This window comes from Eretmochelys imbricata, chromosome 6, assembly GCF_965152235.1.
Source record: "Eretmochelys imbricata isolate rEreImb1 chromosome 6, rEreImb1.hap1, whole genome shotgun sequence".
NCBI classification, from domain to species: domain Eukaryota; kingdom Metazoa; phylum Chordata; order Testudines; family Cheloniidae; genus Eretmochelys; species Eretmochelys imbricata.
Window position 1 is genome coordinate 84,116,523 of NC_135577.1, and position 15,835 is coordinate 84,132,357.

Below are 15,835 nucleotides of genomic sequence, written 5' to 3' on the forward strand. Positions count from 1 at the left end.
ATTCAAATTTGAATAGTAAAACACTGAGTCAAAGTCTTATGTGTTAGCTGTGTAAGTCTGAAATAATTTATTCATTTCTGGATTTGCAACAGTGTAACTAATCTAAGAATATGGGCTATTGTTTTAATAGATATTTGTAAAAATATTATTTTGAATTAACATCATGTTTATGAAAATATTTAAAATCAGACCTGTTTGTATATAATTTTTAATTGTTCTTTGTGAATGTGTTCTGAAAATGTATTCTCATTTCAGGGTTAGCCAGCAAAATAGAACCAATCTTATGACTGCTGATAATTTATCAATTTGTTTCTGGCCAACTCTGATGAGACCTGATTTTGAAAACCGAGAGTTCCTGTCTACCACCAAGATTCACCAGTCGGTTATAGAGACCTTCATTCAACAGTGCCAGTTTTTCTTTTACAATGGAGAGATAGTAGAAACCTTCAACCCTGTGGCATGTCAGCCACCATCATCCAACACAGTGCAGATGGTGGAACCCATGGTACCACTTCAGTTACCACCACCATTGCAACCTCAGCTGATACAACCACAATTACAAGCAGATCCTCTTGGTATTATATAAATAGAAGAAGACACAGGCAGCCTGGCATTGGACAGAAAATAAAGCTAGACATGCATGTTTCAGGATTCAGTAATGTACTTCATATTTATGAAAAATAATTCACATCCAAACTGATGGGACATTTTTGTTATAACCCATACTGTATTTCCTCATTCATACACACTGCAGATCAAAACCATGGGATAAGCATGACTGGAGAGATTTAATTTTTAAAAACAAAAATAGCTATAAAGTACAAAGCTGCTGCTGCATGAAACCTTATTGCAATCACTATATCATTCCTGTGGCAGTTTGTCACAATATATTGTGAATAAAATTTTTCTATAGAAATTTAATGATTTAAAATATCACATTTTTGAGACATTCAGTGCTTACAGCCTGCTTTATGGCTGTTTTTGTTATTTAATGTGCTATTTTTGTCAGCGTTATTCACATTCAAGCGTTCTGTATAGACAACTGAGGCCCAGCTGTAGTTTATTTTGTAACCTCCTGGCTACTTATGCTATAGTATGCTTGGGATGGTTTTTGAAAAAATGCAAAATGCACTGTTGAAAATATTACAATCCTGCACCTTCCATCTTTACTTCTAAGTAAACCTGTGGGACAGTTTGTTGAGGGGTGGGTAAACTTGCTTATTATTTCTTACAGCACAATGCCAAGGACATGCTTGTTGTAAAAGTGAATTTCAAATATTGTGCAAAAATTTTGATGTCTCCTAGTTATTTCCTTATGTTCCATTACTGAATTAAACATTTTGTAATACTGTTAATTCTGTAAACAGCTGCATGTTTAAAAGATCATTGATGGTCTTGTAAACTTAATCTAATATATTTTAGATATTTTAATTTTTCCCACTTGGGAACACATCTAGTGTGTAGAAAATAGTTCATGACATTTTCATATAAGGTTATTAACTTTTCATACATGAACATGAAATTTGTTGTAGTAAAATTCTGTAAACCAAACAATGTTTTAATCTAGGACTTCAATTTAATCTGTTCTTTAAATCTATTTTTATGTGGCCCTTGAAAGATATACAAAAATGCATTGCTAATATATAGCAATAAATACTTTGGGTACTGACAATTAACCTCTTTGGAGTGTATATATAAAATCACAAATTTGTATTCATATTTTTTCTGTGGTATGTTGTACTAAAAATTCAAAATTACTGACATTTTGCACCATTTTTAATTATAACTTTTTTCTTTCATGTTGGTACCAATTTTGCTTTAAAAGAGTGCTGCTTTTTTTAATTTTTATTTTTTTTAAACATTTAATTGGTGGTAACCATTTTAGAAGACTACACATTGTAGCAGAATTGAGAGGAGGCCATAAGTAAAAAATATTTGTGAGACTTTTAGCAGTTTTTTTCTTTCATGCTCAAATTATAGCTTTTTTGAGGGGGGGCCTGGAAAGGGGAAAAAAATAAATTTGGTTCACTCAGCTGCTAGGATATGTTATGTGTAGTTTAAAAAAGCTTTATGGTGGTCACCATTGTAATCTTCATTCATAATGAGATTTTGCAATCGTCTTCTATGTATTATAGTAAATAGATGATTTTGAGAATTAAGGCTCTTAAGAGTTTTTGATTTACTCCATTTTCCTAAAATAAAAATTGCCTTTCCCAATTATGTCCTAGGTATTGTACTTCTAATTATGACTTGGATTATCATTCTAGATTAAGATGATAGCATAAACAAGGCTGCTGTTGAAGTACATACATATGATAAATTATCTGGATATTTGTGTTATATTCTTGCAAGTAATTATCTTTTCTAAGAAAACAAGAACAAAAAGCCCTATTCCTGTTGCAAAGCACACAGGAATTGATAAAGTACAATAATAAAGTCTGTCCTGTAAATTGTTGTATTCTTAACTTGTTCTACATTACATCTGTTGTCTACATAGCTTTTATTTATAGGTGTCAGCCTAACATTGGCATGTTTAGCAAAGAAAAATTAAACTTTCAAGAGTTTTATAAACTGTTTCTAGGTTGCTAAAGAATTTATTTTTCTACTATATATGGTATAGACAAAGCATCAAATTGTACATGAAGCAAACCTGGCTATTTCTAATGGAAGGAGGCTAAAAAGAAAACTATATTTAAAAGTTCTAGCTGGTAAAACAATTTTCAGTCTTTGTGTTGTGAATTTCATTTTTAAGTTTCTGCTTCCTGTGTGGAAGTATACGTTTAGTTGGCCATGATGTTAAATTCATCTTTGATTACAAAATTATGTATTTTTATGTTACAAATACATTTCCACAACTCCATTTCAAGTTAAGCTTATTATAGATCCAAAAATATTTGCAATATCATCTGTTTTTATGTATTCTATTATGACTGCATCACTTATTCCATAATGAGTTGTTTAAATGCTGCTCTTATATTTGGCCTGGTTAGAAATTGTCTTTAGCTCTTACTAAAAGGTTCATTTAAAAAAAAAAAAAAAAAAAAAAAAAAGCTTGGTGTGACACTCCTATTTGCTGACATTGTCAGTATTTCTTGTGTAGTCTTTAGATTAATATTAAAATACTATATGGCTATATATTTAGTAACTGAAAATAAAGATACTAGAAAATTATACCATTGCTATTTTAAAGTGAAGTTTATAGGTAATCTTTAGTACTGCTATAAAGCAAGGAATAATGTCATTCCATACTGATTCTCCATAGTTTGGCTAATGGAATTGTCTTATAATTGTTCTAATGAAAGTTCAAACCATGAAAAGCATTGCTTTAAATTTTTTTAAATTGAGCATTTTTACGATAATCATAAGAGCAGTATCTTGATAAACATGAAAACATGTTATGTTGTCTTGAGCATCTCACATTGACACTTTAACTCGGATTAGTATTTTATGTATTTTGTTATAGGCAAATTTTGCTACTAAAATGTATTGCTTTTAAATGTGTTCTTTCAGTAGATTATTCTTTGAATATTTTTTAAATCCCACACATTGAGTTTGAAAAGTGGCATTTCGTTAAGTAATGTTTTACAGATTATTTTAAAATTCATTATATACACAACTTTATGGATTTTGAGCATACATAGTGTGTATAGGTGACAGATTTCTGACTTCAGTGAAGAGAAACATTTTTTTCTTGTATGTTTTCTGCATTTCTTGAATAGTGGTTGCTAGAAATTACCATAGACTTGTTTATTTTCAAGGTACTGGAATTTTGTTCCTAATATCTCTGGTAAATATATGCAGAGGGAAACTTAACTGGAGATTTAAAAAAATGTAGGTCTTAGCTTCCATGGTGATTTCAGTTTTTATACAGTATTTGTGATGCTATTTGTCAACTGGAATGAATATATATATTATAATTTTTATATATATATATATATATATAAAATTATAATTTTAAAAAGTCAGATCTTTGTTCTTTGTTTATAATTAATGTAATCCTGTGTTGCACCACCAACAGAATACTGCAGTGAATTAAATATCAGTGAAACTTATTCTGTATAAAGAATTCAATGAATAAAACATTAAGATGCTTACTGTGTACAATGTTCAGTTTAGTTGCCTATTAAAATTTTAAAGGCAAAATCACCCAATAACTTTCAATTAAATGCCAAGGTGAAATTTAGCAGTCCGTCTTTACAAACTGACTACACCAAATGTTTTATTATTCAGTAGTTTTCTTCTATCTCTTACATTACTTATAAAACTTGAAAAGCTGTTTGGTTTCTTGAATATTTAAGTATAAAAGCATTCCAATAAGGGATAACTTCTCCCCTTGTATTGATGCATGCAATAATTGAATCATCTTTAGGAATATATTGCTCCATGAAGATGTGTATATACACATATACTGAAGAAGCATAGACACCCCTGAAAATGACAAAACCTGTAAAATATTTTTATCCTTTACGAACTGAGGACTTTGTTCAACAGAAGTTAAATTCCGTGTCTCAGATAGTGTCTCGATTTTTTTAACCTGATTTGAGCTGTTCAACAGGAAATTGGTTATGATTATGCAGACATTTTTCTTGATATTGGCGTGCCGAGAAACTGTTTAAAAATGAAGAATTATATTTTTTTTATCCTTGCTTGGAACACTAATCCTCAACTAAAATTATCTATGCATGTTTTGAGGCTATTTTTAAATTCTCTAATTTATATAATATTGGTCAATTTTCCATGGATTGCTGTTCTGCTATTCCTAGACAGGAATACATCCTCTAATTTTCAAACTTGATACTTACACTGTTTTAATTCTTGCACATGTGGCCATTCAGGAGGTATTTGCAATTTCAATGTCTGTCAGAGTGCAATGAGCAATATAGCTTATGACAGTGGTTTTCAACCCGTTTTCATCTGCAGACCCCTAAAAAATTTGGAATGGAGGTGCAAACCTCTTTGGAAATTCAACCTGTGGTCTGTGAACACCTACCATAAAAGTCTTAGACTGAAAACTGACTGAACAGGATTGAGCTATAAATGTTGCATGTGTTCAGCACGGCATTTGATACAGTGCGAGAAAGGGTGCTAAACTGTGGGCTTCTATGATAATGACAGTGCTTCCAGGTTTTGACCTGTAGATGGGGGCATTCACATAATTTTGATTGATCAGAAAAATGGAAGGCCTTTTCTGGGATCTGAAACTTTAATTTCATAGTCACCTTTCACGGACCCATTAGATGTAGTCTGCAGACGACCAGTTGAAAACCACTGGTTTATGATGTAGTAATCGCTACAAAAACTTTCTGGCTGCCTTCAAATCCAGATTAACCCTATATGTTTTCTTAGATCAGCAAATGTTGTTATCTGAACATTATTCTGTCAAAGATGAATGTCCTTTGCCTGCATCATATTTTAATCTTTCATTATATTTTGCCATATGCAAGATTCTCAAGATTTTCACTAGGTTATCTAAGTGATTCACTAGATTCTGTACACTTCCCTTTAGCTTTATCATTTCCTGTGCTGAAACTTAACTATAATAAAGTGTTCAGACTTTAGGGGTAAAATTTGTGCTCACTTGGGGTCAATTTATCCCTGTTGGTAACTCCATTGGGCTTCAGTGGACTATAGCAAGGATGAATTTGGTCCACTACCTTGTTTGTCAAAGTGAATGCTACCTTTCCTTTACTTATCCACAAGCTCTTTTCAGAAATGTATAGGAGCTTTACTACAGCTAATCCTTGTTACCTGTCTTCATTCCTAGATGGATGTACTGCATATATACTTTGATCTTTTTGGTGTTGAATTGCGGTTCATTGACATTTTCCCACCATTATAGTTCCTTTGGACTCTACACAACAGGGTTTTAAATACTGCCTGATTATATTGCATAATAGCTAGATCCATTACTGTTTTTTTCAGTAAAGATGATTAGAAAATATGATGAATTTAAATTCTTACTGAATGCCTATAGTGATAATGTATTAGCTTTCAAATTAGGACAGATTGAGATTAGGGCTAGTGTTACTTTTCTACTTGCAGCTTGACCCTAAATCCAGTCCTACCAAGAAGAGCTGTCAAAGGAATCTGTTTTAGGGTTATGTCTACAGAGCAGCTAGGAGGATGCTTCCTTGTACTGCTAGACAGCCATGCACTACCTCTCCTTGAGCTAGTGTGCTAAAATTAGCAGTTTGAGCGCAGTGGCTCAGGTGAACTGCATGAACAGGTACTTGAGTTGGGTGGGATTGCACTCAAAACGGCTAGCTTGTGCTGCTTCTGCCACGTGGCTATTTTTAATGTGCTAGCTCAAGGAGAGCTAGCGTGTCTCTAGGTACTCTTGCTGGGAAGCACCCTCCTGTCTTCTGTGTAGCAATACCCTTAGGTACTTATGACTCCCATCACCATAGCATCTGAGCACCTCACAATCTGTAGTGTTAATCCTCGTAACACCTCTATGATGGTGGAAAGCACCATTGTCCCCATTTTACAGATGGGGAACTGAAGGGAAGGCATATATCAACCACGACTGCCTTCATCCTTCAGGATTGTGAGGCATTAGTGAAATTTATCTGCAGGGAGTTTTGCTTTTTAAATTTGTGGAGCTATATCATAGAATCATAGAATATCAGGGTTGGAAGGGATCTCAGGAGGTCATCTAGTCCAACCCCCTGCTCAAAAGCAGGACCCATCCCCAATTAAATCATCCCAGCCAGGGCTTTGTCAAGCCTGTTTTGTTATCTTTTGTTTTGAAGGTGTGATTTTGTGGAGGGAGATGAATTGGTGAAAAAGTAGGGCACTGTAAGGAAGAGCCCTTCATGAGGGAAAGCAGGTCTGTTCTTGGAGTTTATCTGAGCCCCCAACAGTGACAGCTTGGCCCTCCCAAAGACCAACATCAGCATGGACTTCTGCCCCAGATTCGCTAGCCATTTTCCCTCTTACTTCATCTGTCTCAGGTAATCTATAATCAAGGTGACCTGTGAGGGCAAAGCTGGTAGTGAGGAGCCTTCGTGTCAATAGTGGAAGACAAGAGATTGTTGTAAATTCCTACCAAATTATCAATAGAGAAAACTCAGAAGAACAATTTTATCCCTTTTAGCTGCTCAGAGACTCAAATGGCTCATCAACTTCTGAGGGCAAACTGTCAAAACATCAGTCATCCCAATGGGACTGGTGTGCCCTAACTTCAAAGAATATGGGCAGTCCTGGATAGAAAGATGTTAATATCAATTCCTTTGCCTTCCACCCCAAGTGCAAACACTTGATCCAAAGCATATCCAGCCTCATGAATGGAGCTTACAACTACCTGGGACAGTAGAATGATGATCATGGCAGCCATGGAATTCTAAGTTACCAATCTCGGTGATTCCAGCACCAGTGTAATAAGGAACCTAATCAACCCAGAAGGCTCTTTTGTATTAGTGTGGGGCAGCCTACATGCTTACACTAACCTTATCTTATCCTTAATTTGATTGCAGTATACGGAATATTTAAAGATTGCTTGTCATGGCTGTGGAAGAAGTGAAAAACTGCCTTTCTTCAATTCTGCTATAGCTTCTCAAACATCTCGCACAGCAGAACTGTGCTGAGTGATTGAATCCTCACTGTGTCCACTTGGTTGCAGATTGAATTTTTCCTTGTGGAGAGCTTTCATGTTACTTTGCAGACGAAGTTCAAATTTGGACTGAGGTACCCATTGCTATGGAAACTCAACCATATGTGGAGAAGGACATGAGCTCGTCGTCTTTGCTTGAGTTGCAGCCAGTATTACTCTCTGAGACTGTGGAGGTGCTGTAGCTGCTTCCTGACAATGTGTGAGTTGCAGTCTTATCCTTTCTGGCTAGTGAAGGCCAGTGAAGAAGTAATGGGTCCATTATTTGTCAAGATCGTGAATGTTTTTCTGTGGGTGGATGAGAACAGGATCCCAGCACCTCTTAAATAAGCTATTGAGAGATTCATGCTCATGAAACCAACTCTTGATATTCACATTCTGGCTACCAGCCTATGTCCCATCTCCCATTTTTAAGGAAGGTCATTGAGATTTCCTTGGATTCAAACAGGTCATAGGCCCTAACAGGGGGTAGAAACCTCCCTGGTTGCATTAGTTTATTATATCCAAGCATTGAACAAAGATTAAGGGTGTATGATTCTTATAAATTTGTCAGCAGCTTTTGATACAGTTGGCTATGAGATTTTGTTGACTCATTTACAGACAGGAGCAGGGATGGATGGCACTGCTTTTGAGTGGCTATTATCTTTCTGAGGACCCCAAAGGGGAGTTGTGGTCAATGGTTTCTCTGTCCCAAGAGTGCTCTTTTGTAGCTGCTGAAGGGGTCTGTACTATCACCTTTCTTGTTCATAGGGTATATGAGATTGTTAGCGAGGAGACATGGGTTGCCGTGTATTTAGTGCACTGATGATACCAAGCTTAATGAGAGAGTACAACAGCACTTTCAAAAACACAGGGTGCTTTTAGATTCTGGGCTACTCTTGGATGCTCAGATAGGGTTGTGGCCAAGAGTACTTTTTCTACTAACTCTTGACCAGAGTAGTGTAACCTTTTCTTTTCAATGAATTCTTTGTCACCTCAATATTAGATTGCTGTAATGCACTCAGGACCATTTAGAAGCTGAGCCTACTGCAGAATGCTGCATGTGGGAAGCACAGTAGACCAGTGTTCTGCACTGGCTTCCAGAAAATTTCTGGTGGAAATGAAAGGTGGTGTTTAACCTATAGAGCCCTAAATGGGTTGGGACCTGATATACCTGCAGTATCTTGTCTCCTCCTCATACTGCCACAGCAAAGATGCTTGAGCTGGAGCTGCCATTCTATGGATGAGAGGGATCTGCTGTCAGGACATGCTCCGAGGAGGAGGATTCAGTTTTGAAACAGGGTCCACACGCTTGGATTGCCAGAACATACGTTTGTTAGGCTTTGCAGTGTGCCCAGAAGGCTATATTCCCCCCACGCACCCCCCCGCCCACACACTCTTTCTCTCTCTCTTTTCTAAGTTTGTTGAGAAGGTGCTGGGCTCGGGTGACTATAGGCAATCGTTTCCTTATTTCTGTTATTTAACTGATTAGAAAATATGATTAAATTCTTGCTGAATGCTCATAGTGATAATGTGTTAGCTTTAAAATTATGCGATAATTGTGCAGAGTCCTGGATGTTAACTTTTATTTTAGAAACTTAAAAGAAATGAATAGCTAATGGTTTCTACAAGAGAGTTTGATTCTTTGGTTGTTGCAACGGTTAAGGAACCTATACTGGAATGTTTAATTTTCTTCTACTAACCATTGATACCAAAGGTGGTCCTGACTAATTTAGGTAAAGTATATATACAAGTTATCACTTGTCTGAAGAAGGGTATGCCATGTAATACCAAAATTGTAGGTGGGGAGGAAGGTCTTCTATGAGATGTGTTGAATATGTAATCACATAAGCATCAAAGGGTACGTATACACTGCAAGGTAAGCCCAGGCGTCAAATCAGACTCAAGCCTAAACCGCACTTCTGTCTAAACACAAATTGCACTAACCCAGTGCCGCAGGACTCCATGGGGAGGGAAGGTCCAAGCCTGAGTCAAGCCAGGACCCAGGGTTCAAGCCTTATTGCTTTACAGTGTAAATACAGCAGCACTAGACTCATGCTCTGGGAGTCCACTAAAAGCATTCCACAAGCCCTTGGGTGAACTTTTTGTCTGGACAGTCAAGTTTTCTCACTGCACCACCAGCAAAGGGCTGGAGTGGCCACATTTTGGGAGGGCACTAGAAGTTTTAGATATGCGTGGCTGGATGCAAGCCCGCATAATATAGTGTAGACACCGAAGCCCCAGATTGGGACCCAGGGGTCAAAAATCCCTAACCTGGGGTTACAAATGAGTGTAGACGCTCAAGCCCTAGGTTAACAAACCCAGAGTCTACTAACTTGAGTTCTGCTAAGCCTGGGCTTACATTGCAGTGTAGACATATCCTAAGAAATAAGCTCAAAGAGTGGGATCCGCAAAGGGATTTTGGCATTAGGCATTACAATGCTGAGTGTCACAGTGCCTAGAAAATCACAGGAACAATTCTGCCATCCACAAATCCAAGTTTGGCACTTAAGCTTCTTGTACAATGAATAGGGAGAGAGAGGTGGCTAAAAATGGGATCCACAAAAGCCAGCATGCTAGAAAGGATGCCACCTAACCTAGCCAATGGGAAATGCTGATGATGGGGGGGAAGGTGTTAAACCCCTCTTCTCTCTCAGAGATAGGTGCCTAAGTCCAGGCTGCAGGGAGGTGCCTGTCTGCTCAGAACCAGCCACCTGGAGTCAGATGGATCGGCGCCTAAGTCACTTCTTGCAGGAATGAGTTCAATGCTTGCCTCACACTACACAGATGGTTGGAGGAGGAGGTGGTGATGAGGGCCTTCCCCCTCATAACTTTTAGCCTAGTAGTTAGGGCACTCACCTGGGATGTGAGAAACTGAGGTTAAATTCCCCCTCTCTCTGCCAGAGGTAGAGAGGATTTGATTAGGGGTCTGCCACCTCTCAGGGGACTGATCTAACCACTCGGTATTCCGATGTGGGCTTCCCTCAATTTCTCCTGTTGAAACTGTTCCACTGTGGATAAATAATGAAAGAATGGTTGGAGCAGGGGGACTGGACCTGCAGCCTCCCACCTCCCCAGGTGGATGCTCTTACCGCTGGACTACAGAGCCATTCTGTCTCATGTGCTCCCTCCCACGCAACAGTCTTTGCGTCAGAGAGAGAGTGAGAGTGCCTTTGGGACCCACTCCAGTAGATGTGCTCAAAGGCTGCCTAGTGGATCGGGCCCTGCATGTGACTTAAGTGGTAGGACAGGACCTGATCCGCTAGGCATGCTCACGGGCCGCCAAGTGGATCAGGGTCTGCATACAACCTAGGTGGATGAAGATGTATCTTCCCCTGGTTTGTGAATTGCTCTGGGGCATAGGGCTTAGGCAGGAGATGGACAGCTAGAGGGTGGCAGCAGTGTACTTAGATTCATAAATACTAAGGTCAGAAGGAACCATTATGATCATCTAGTCTTACCTCCTGCATAACGCAAGCCACAGAATTTCACCCACCCACTCCTGCGAAAAACCTCTCACCTATGTCTGAGGTATTGAAGTCCTCAAATCGTGGTATAAAGACTTAAAGGAGCAGAGAATCTTCCAGCAAGTGATCCGTGCCCCATGCTACAGAGGAAGGCGAAAAACCTCAGGGCCTCTTCCAATCTGCCCTGGAGGAAAATTCCTTCCCGACCCCAAATATGGTGATCAGCTAAACCCTGAGCATATGGGCAAGATTCACCAGCCAGATACTACAGAAAATATAGGGGTAACTCAGATCCCACCCCATCTAATATCCCATCACAGGCCATTGGGCCTATTTACCATGACTATTTAATTACCAAAACCATGTTATCCCATCATACCATCTCCTCCATAAACTTATCAAGTTTAATCTTAAAACCAGATAGATCTTTTGCCCCCACTGCTTCCCTTGGAAGGCTATTCCAAAACTTAACTCCTCTGATGGTTGGAAACCTTCGTCTACTTGCCCCAGGGTCTACAATTTAGCTACCTAGGGAACTTTTACAGTGGAAAGGTAGGAACCAAGTGAATTTAGGTGCTTACAGGGTTAGGTGACAGCCAAGCAGGAGTTTCATGGATCTCAGTGATGCATATGGGGACTTAGGCACCTAACTCTGGAGTTTAGGTATTTAAGTCGCTTTGTGGATCACACCAAAAGCTTGTTGAATTATCAGTAAGGAAACAACCATTTAAGAGGGAATGGGAGTTTTGACTACGTATTCAAACCATTTTTTAACAACAGATGATCAGCTGGAGGGAGATATGGTAGATGTGTCTTTAATCTTTCTAGTATGGCTGATCAGACATAGAATGCAAACCACCCTGCTTATCTAGTCTGTCTGGCCTAATGAAATGCTAGGGGCACTTACTACATTAACTGTCAACATTATTTACTATTTATAGCTTTACCACTCTAAGTGCCATCAGAGAATGTTCTTGATGAGAAGAAATAGGAGACAGTCTGCTCCAGCTTCCTTCCACAATATGAGACTTGAGCTGCAGAGAAGATGGGGACTTTGGGGAAGCATGTTTTATTCTAAAGTGTATCAATGTCTTTGTCTTTTTTTTTTTTTGAAAGCTATGCTTGAATTTACTGCTGAAATACTTTTTCTGCTTCTCTGTTCTCTCCAGTTGTGGGTGCTAACAGAAAACTCTGGATCCATGACTTTTGGTGACTCCTAAGAAGCTTGTAGACTGCCATCCTGTGTTGGAGGCAAGTACTCCTTATTGGAAATACACAGATGTGAACATGTTTCCTTCATGGCATCTAGTATGTTGTATTTTTCTCCACCTGAGTTAACTGATGTTTCCTTTCAGCTGAAACTGACATTTTTAGCTCTCCTCCAGAGACAGGATTTGTTTGCAAGTCTATAATATTAAATCACAAAATACTACATTGTGTGTCAATTAAGACAGGTCTATACACAACATACCTAACCCAAAAGCAATAGTTAAGACATCTTACCCTCTATTCCACTTAGAGAGAGAGAGACCTCACCATTGGAGCAATCGTCATCCACCCTTAACTTTGCCCTAGTATGGATGCTAGTCTTCCAGCAGCCACTCCTCCAAGCTTTCATACCCACCACAGAGACAAGACTAAGGCCTGGTCTACACCTAAAACTTTGGTCGTCCTAGCTACGTTGCTCAGAGTGTGAAAAATTCGCATCCCTGAAAGACATAGTTAAGCCAAACTAAGCCCCAGTGTAGCTACCACTAGGTCAATGAAAGAATTCTGTCTCTGAGGAGGGTGGGTGGATGTATTACAGTTACAACAAAACCCCTTCCATCGCTGTAGCAAGTATCTCTACTACAGCACTACAGCAGTGGAGCTGCAGCTGTGCCACTGTAGTGCTTGTAATGTAGACATACTCTATGGCAGTGGTTTTCAACCTGTGGTCTGCAGACACCTGGGGATCCGCGGGCTATGTCTCAGGGATCCGTGAAAGGTGACTATGAAAATAAAGTTTCAGATCCCAGAAAAGGCCTTCCATTTTTCTGATCAATCAAAAGTATGTGACTACCTCCACCTACAGGTCAAAACCTGGAAGAAGTGTTGTTACCATAGAAGGCCACAGTTTTGCACCCTTTCTCATGCTGCGTCAAATGCAGGACCTGAATAGTGATGGATTTATCAGGGATCTTCCCTAGGGCCTGTGGTTCGAAACCACCTGTCTAATAGGCTCCTAACTAAAGACTCACCACAAGAATCTGGATAACCTGATAATCTGCTGCAAAATGTGATGTCGGATAAATGACTGGAGATCATTGACCATGTCAGACTGCATTTATCAGTATCTGATCTTCCGATATTGGCCAAAGTTTCGGCAGGCCCACCGTGGCCTGAACTTGAATAAATTCCCTCACCCCCCTACAGATCTCTGCACTATCCTAAGAGCAGTGATAATCAAGGTTCTGAAGTGTCTGAGGCATCTGTTTGGGGTCCTTGTTGGCTCCCAGTACCAAGTCTTGAAATCTATTCACCTGTAATTGAGACAAATGTTGGCTATGCCAGCTTTAATCCCAGGGATATGTTTAGTGGTAAAACAGCTGTTACAGGTTTAAACATTGCAGGATAAATACTCTCACCAGCCCCAACACGCTTAGTGATTTGAATGACTAGCTGTTAATAACATGCACTACCACCAGGTTTTCACTCCAGAATCTCACTCTTTCGTTTGCAGACTGCACCCCGTAATTTGTCACTGCAGCTAAAATGAGAGGAAGTTCCATGAAAGTTATGTCCTCAACTACTCCCCTTTCTATCCAATCAGTGGGCCATCTCTGAGCATGCCATGTGCTTTGATAGAAAAGTTTTATCCAGATGCCCCTGGATTGAACTTTTAGGTCTACCTTTGCTATCGACCAAGTCTATCCGTGCCATCTTTAAGATCAATTATATTGAAAGCCACCAGGGCTATAAATACCATCCTGGCTACTATTAAAAAGAGGTGGTTAAATTCCAGAATTATAGCTTACAAAAAAACAGACTGTAAGTTCACATCACTCTGACTCCTATCTTATCCACCTCCCCTCTACTCCACCTTGAGTCCTATCTTATTTTACAGCTGCTTTGACAAGAACTGCTAGAGTTAGAATCAGTACTTACACTTTGGAAAGTTTGGAATTCTACCTTTCAAATAGCTAGAAAATCATTAATTTCTACTTTTAGTGGTTCCTGAGATACTGCTACTTAACCATGCCAGGGTTGTATGATGACACAGTCTCACTGGGTAGAGATGATGAAGAAGCTATTAATGGCAGGGTGAACTTGAACAAAGGAGAGTGCATTTCTTCAAAACTGTTGTTGAATTAAGTGATGCAGAATACAATATGCTTTTCATATTCAATGGACACATGCTGAATGCAGCAATACTATTGTCCTCAATTATCCTGTAATACTTCTCTTTAAAATATTGCATCCTTCTGGTATGAATTCCATAGTAAAAAGAGTATTTTATTTTCTTTCAAAATGATTCAAATACTTAAAAGAACATGCATCATTAGATAGGTTAATAAGTTAGATGTCTTGACTGACTACTTGTTCTGCACTTCTTGGATATGCACAGAAATGTCAATTTATTATCCCTTCCAGAGTATATAATCATCTCCTTAAAACTTCTGCTTCTAAAATGAAAAGATGAAGTTTTTCTTGTAGCATTCTAGTTTTGTATGTAATGAAATTAGTGCTATGGTATAAATAATGCAAGCTTCTTCTCTGAAGAATCCCATCATAAAGACTGCATTTAGTATGTGCTAATTCAAGTTTTAATGTAATGTTGCCATAAAGTTTGTTGAGTTCCTTATAGAAACATTACATTACCTTTCCTTAGTTTTAGGCATAGAAAAAACAAATTTTTCAACTGATGAAAGAAATGCCAGTGTCTGAAAGTGTGTGTGATTTGCTTTTTTTAAACACGTGGTTCTTTTCCTCTCTTTTCTTTTCTCCACCACAGCCCTCATTTACGTTTGTAAGGAGCTGAGTCCTCACTACTACAATGGATTTCTTCATTGCAATTCTTATCAAGAGTAGCCATTGATAGTTTGTACTGATTTCAAACTGCAATGTCAATATTCCTTCCTTCAGTCTTTATTGTTGATATGTTACAAAATACATGAAAGAGTAATTCTTTAAATGACAGAGTAATTAACTTTTAGTAAATCTTTAAAAGGTGGAAACATTTTATGCATAAAAATAACATGTGAACCATCTTTTTGCAATAGTTGGTTATTTAGATTTTTGTATAAAACATTTAATAATGTATAAAGTGTGTGTGTGTATACAGCTCAAAATATAATCTAGATATAAATATATTATGTATTACGCAATATTGAGTGGAGTGACACTAAGGGTTTTATTAACATGAGTTCGGAAAAGCCACATTACTCCTGAGTGGTAAAGCCATTGCATAGATGTACTGTGATGCCTATATAAAAACTTTGACAGGAGTTGCTACACGCTTCCCCTACAATACACTAATATATTTATAATTCTAGTATCATGCAATATCCCTCTGTAATGAAATAGGTTTGTTTACACAATACAACACAGTGTCTTTCTTATTAAAAACTCTCCTTATACAAGTGATATACTCTACATTTTACATCTTGGAAATATGAGCTAATACCAGATTTGTTTTCCCCATCCTTATATACTTAGGTATATTATTGTTTTTTAAAAAAACAATGAACCTATTGGAAAGAAAATGTTTAACTAAAATATATTATGACTATTAAGATGA

At 38.1% G+C, this 15,835-nt stretch overlaps 1 protein-coding gene and 1 long non-coding RNA gene across 3 annotated transcripts in view; both read left to right on the forward strand.

Annotated features, from left to right (window-relative positions):
* ARHGAP5 (Rho GTPase activating protein 5) overlaps nt 1–4,092 on the forward strand; it is an 82,123-nt gene extending 78,031 nt beyond the window's left edge. For both annotated transcript variants that reach the window (XM_077819013.1, XM_077819014.1), the window contains exon 8: nt 256–4,092. In XM_077819013.1, the coding sequence (XP_077675139.1) occupies nt 256–586 (331 nt within the window). In that variant the 3' untranslated portion in view covers nt 587–4,092. The remainder of the gene's footprint in view (nt 1–255) is intronic.
* Nucleotides 4,093–7,592: 3,500 nt separating this feature from the next.
* LOC144266839 (uncharacterized) lies at nt 7,593–15,259 on the forward strand. Its single transcript, XR_013346501.1, has 3 exons — nt 7,593–7,811; nt 12,225–12,306; nt 15,050–15,259. It is a non-coding gene; the product is annotated as an uncharacterized LOC144266839 (long non-coding RNA).
* The last annotated feature ends 576 nt before the right edge of the window (nt 15,260–15,835 follow it).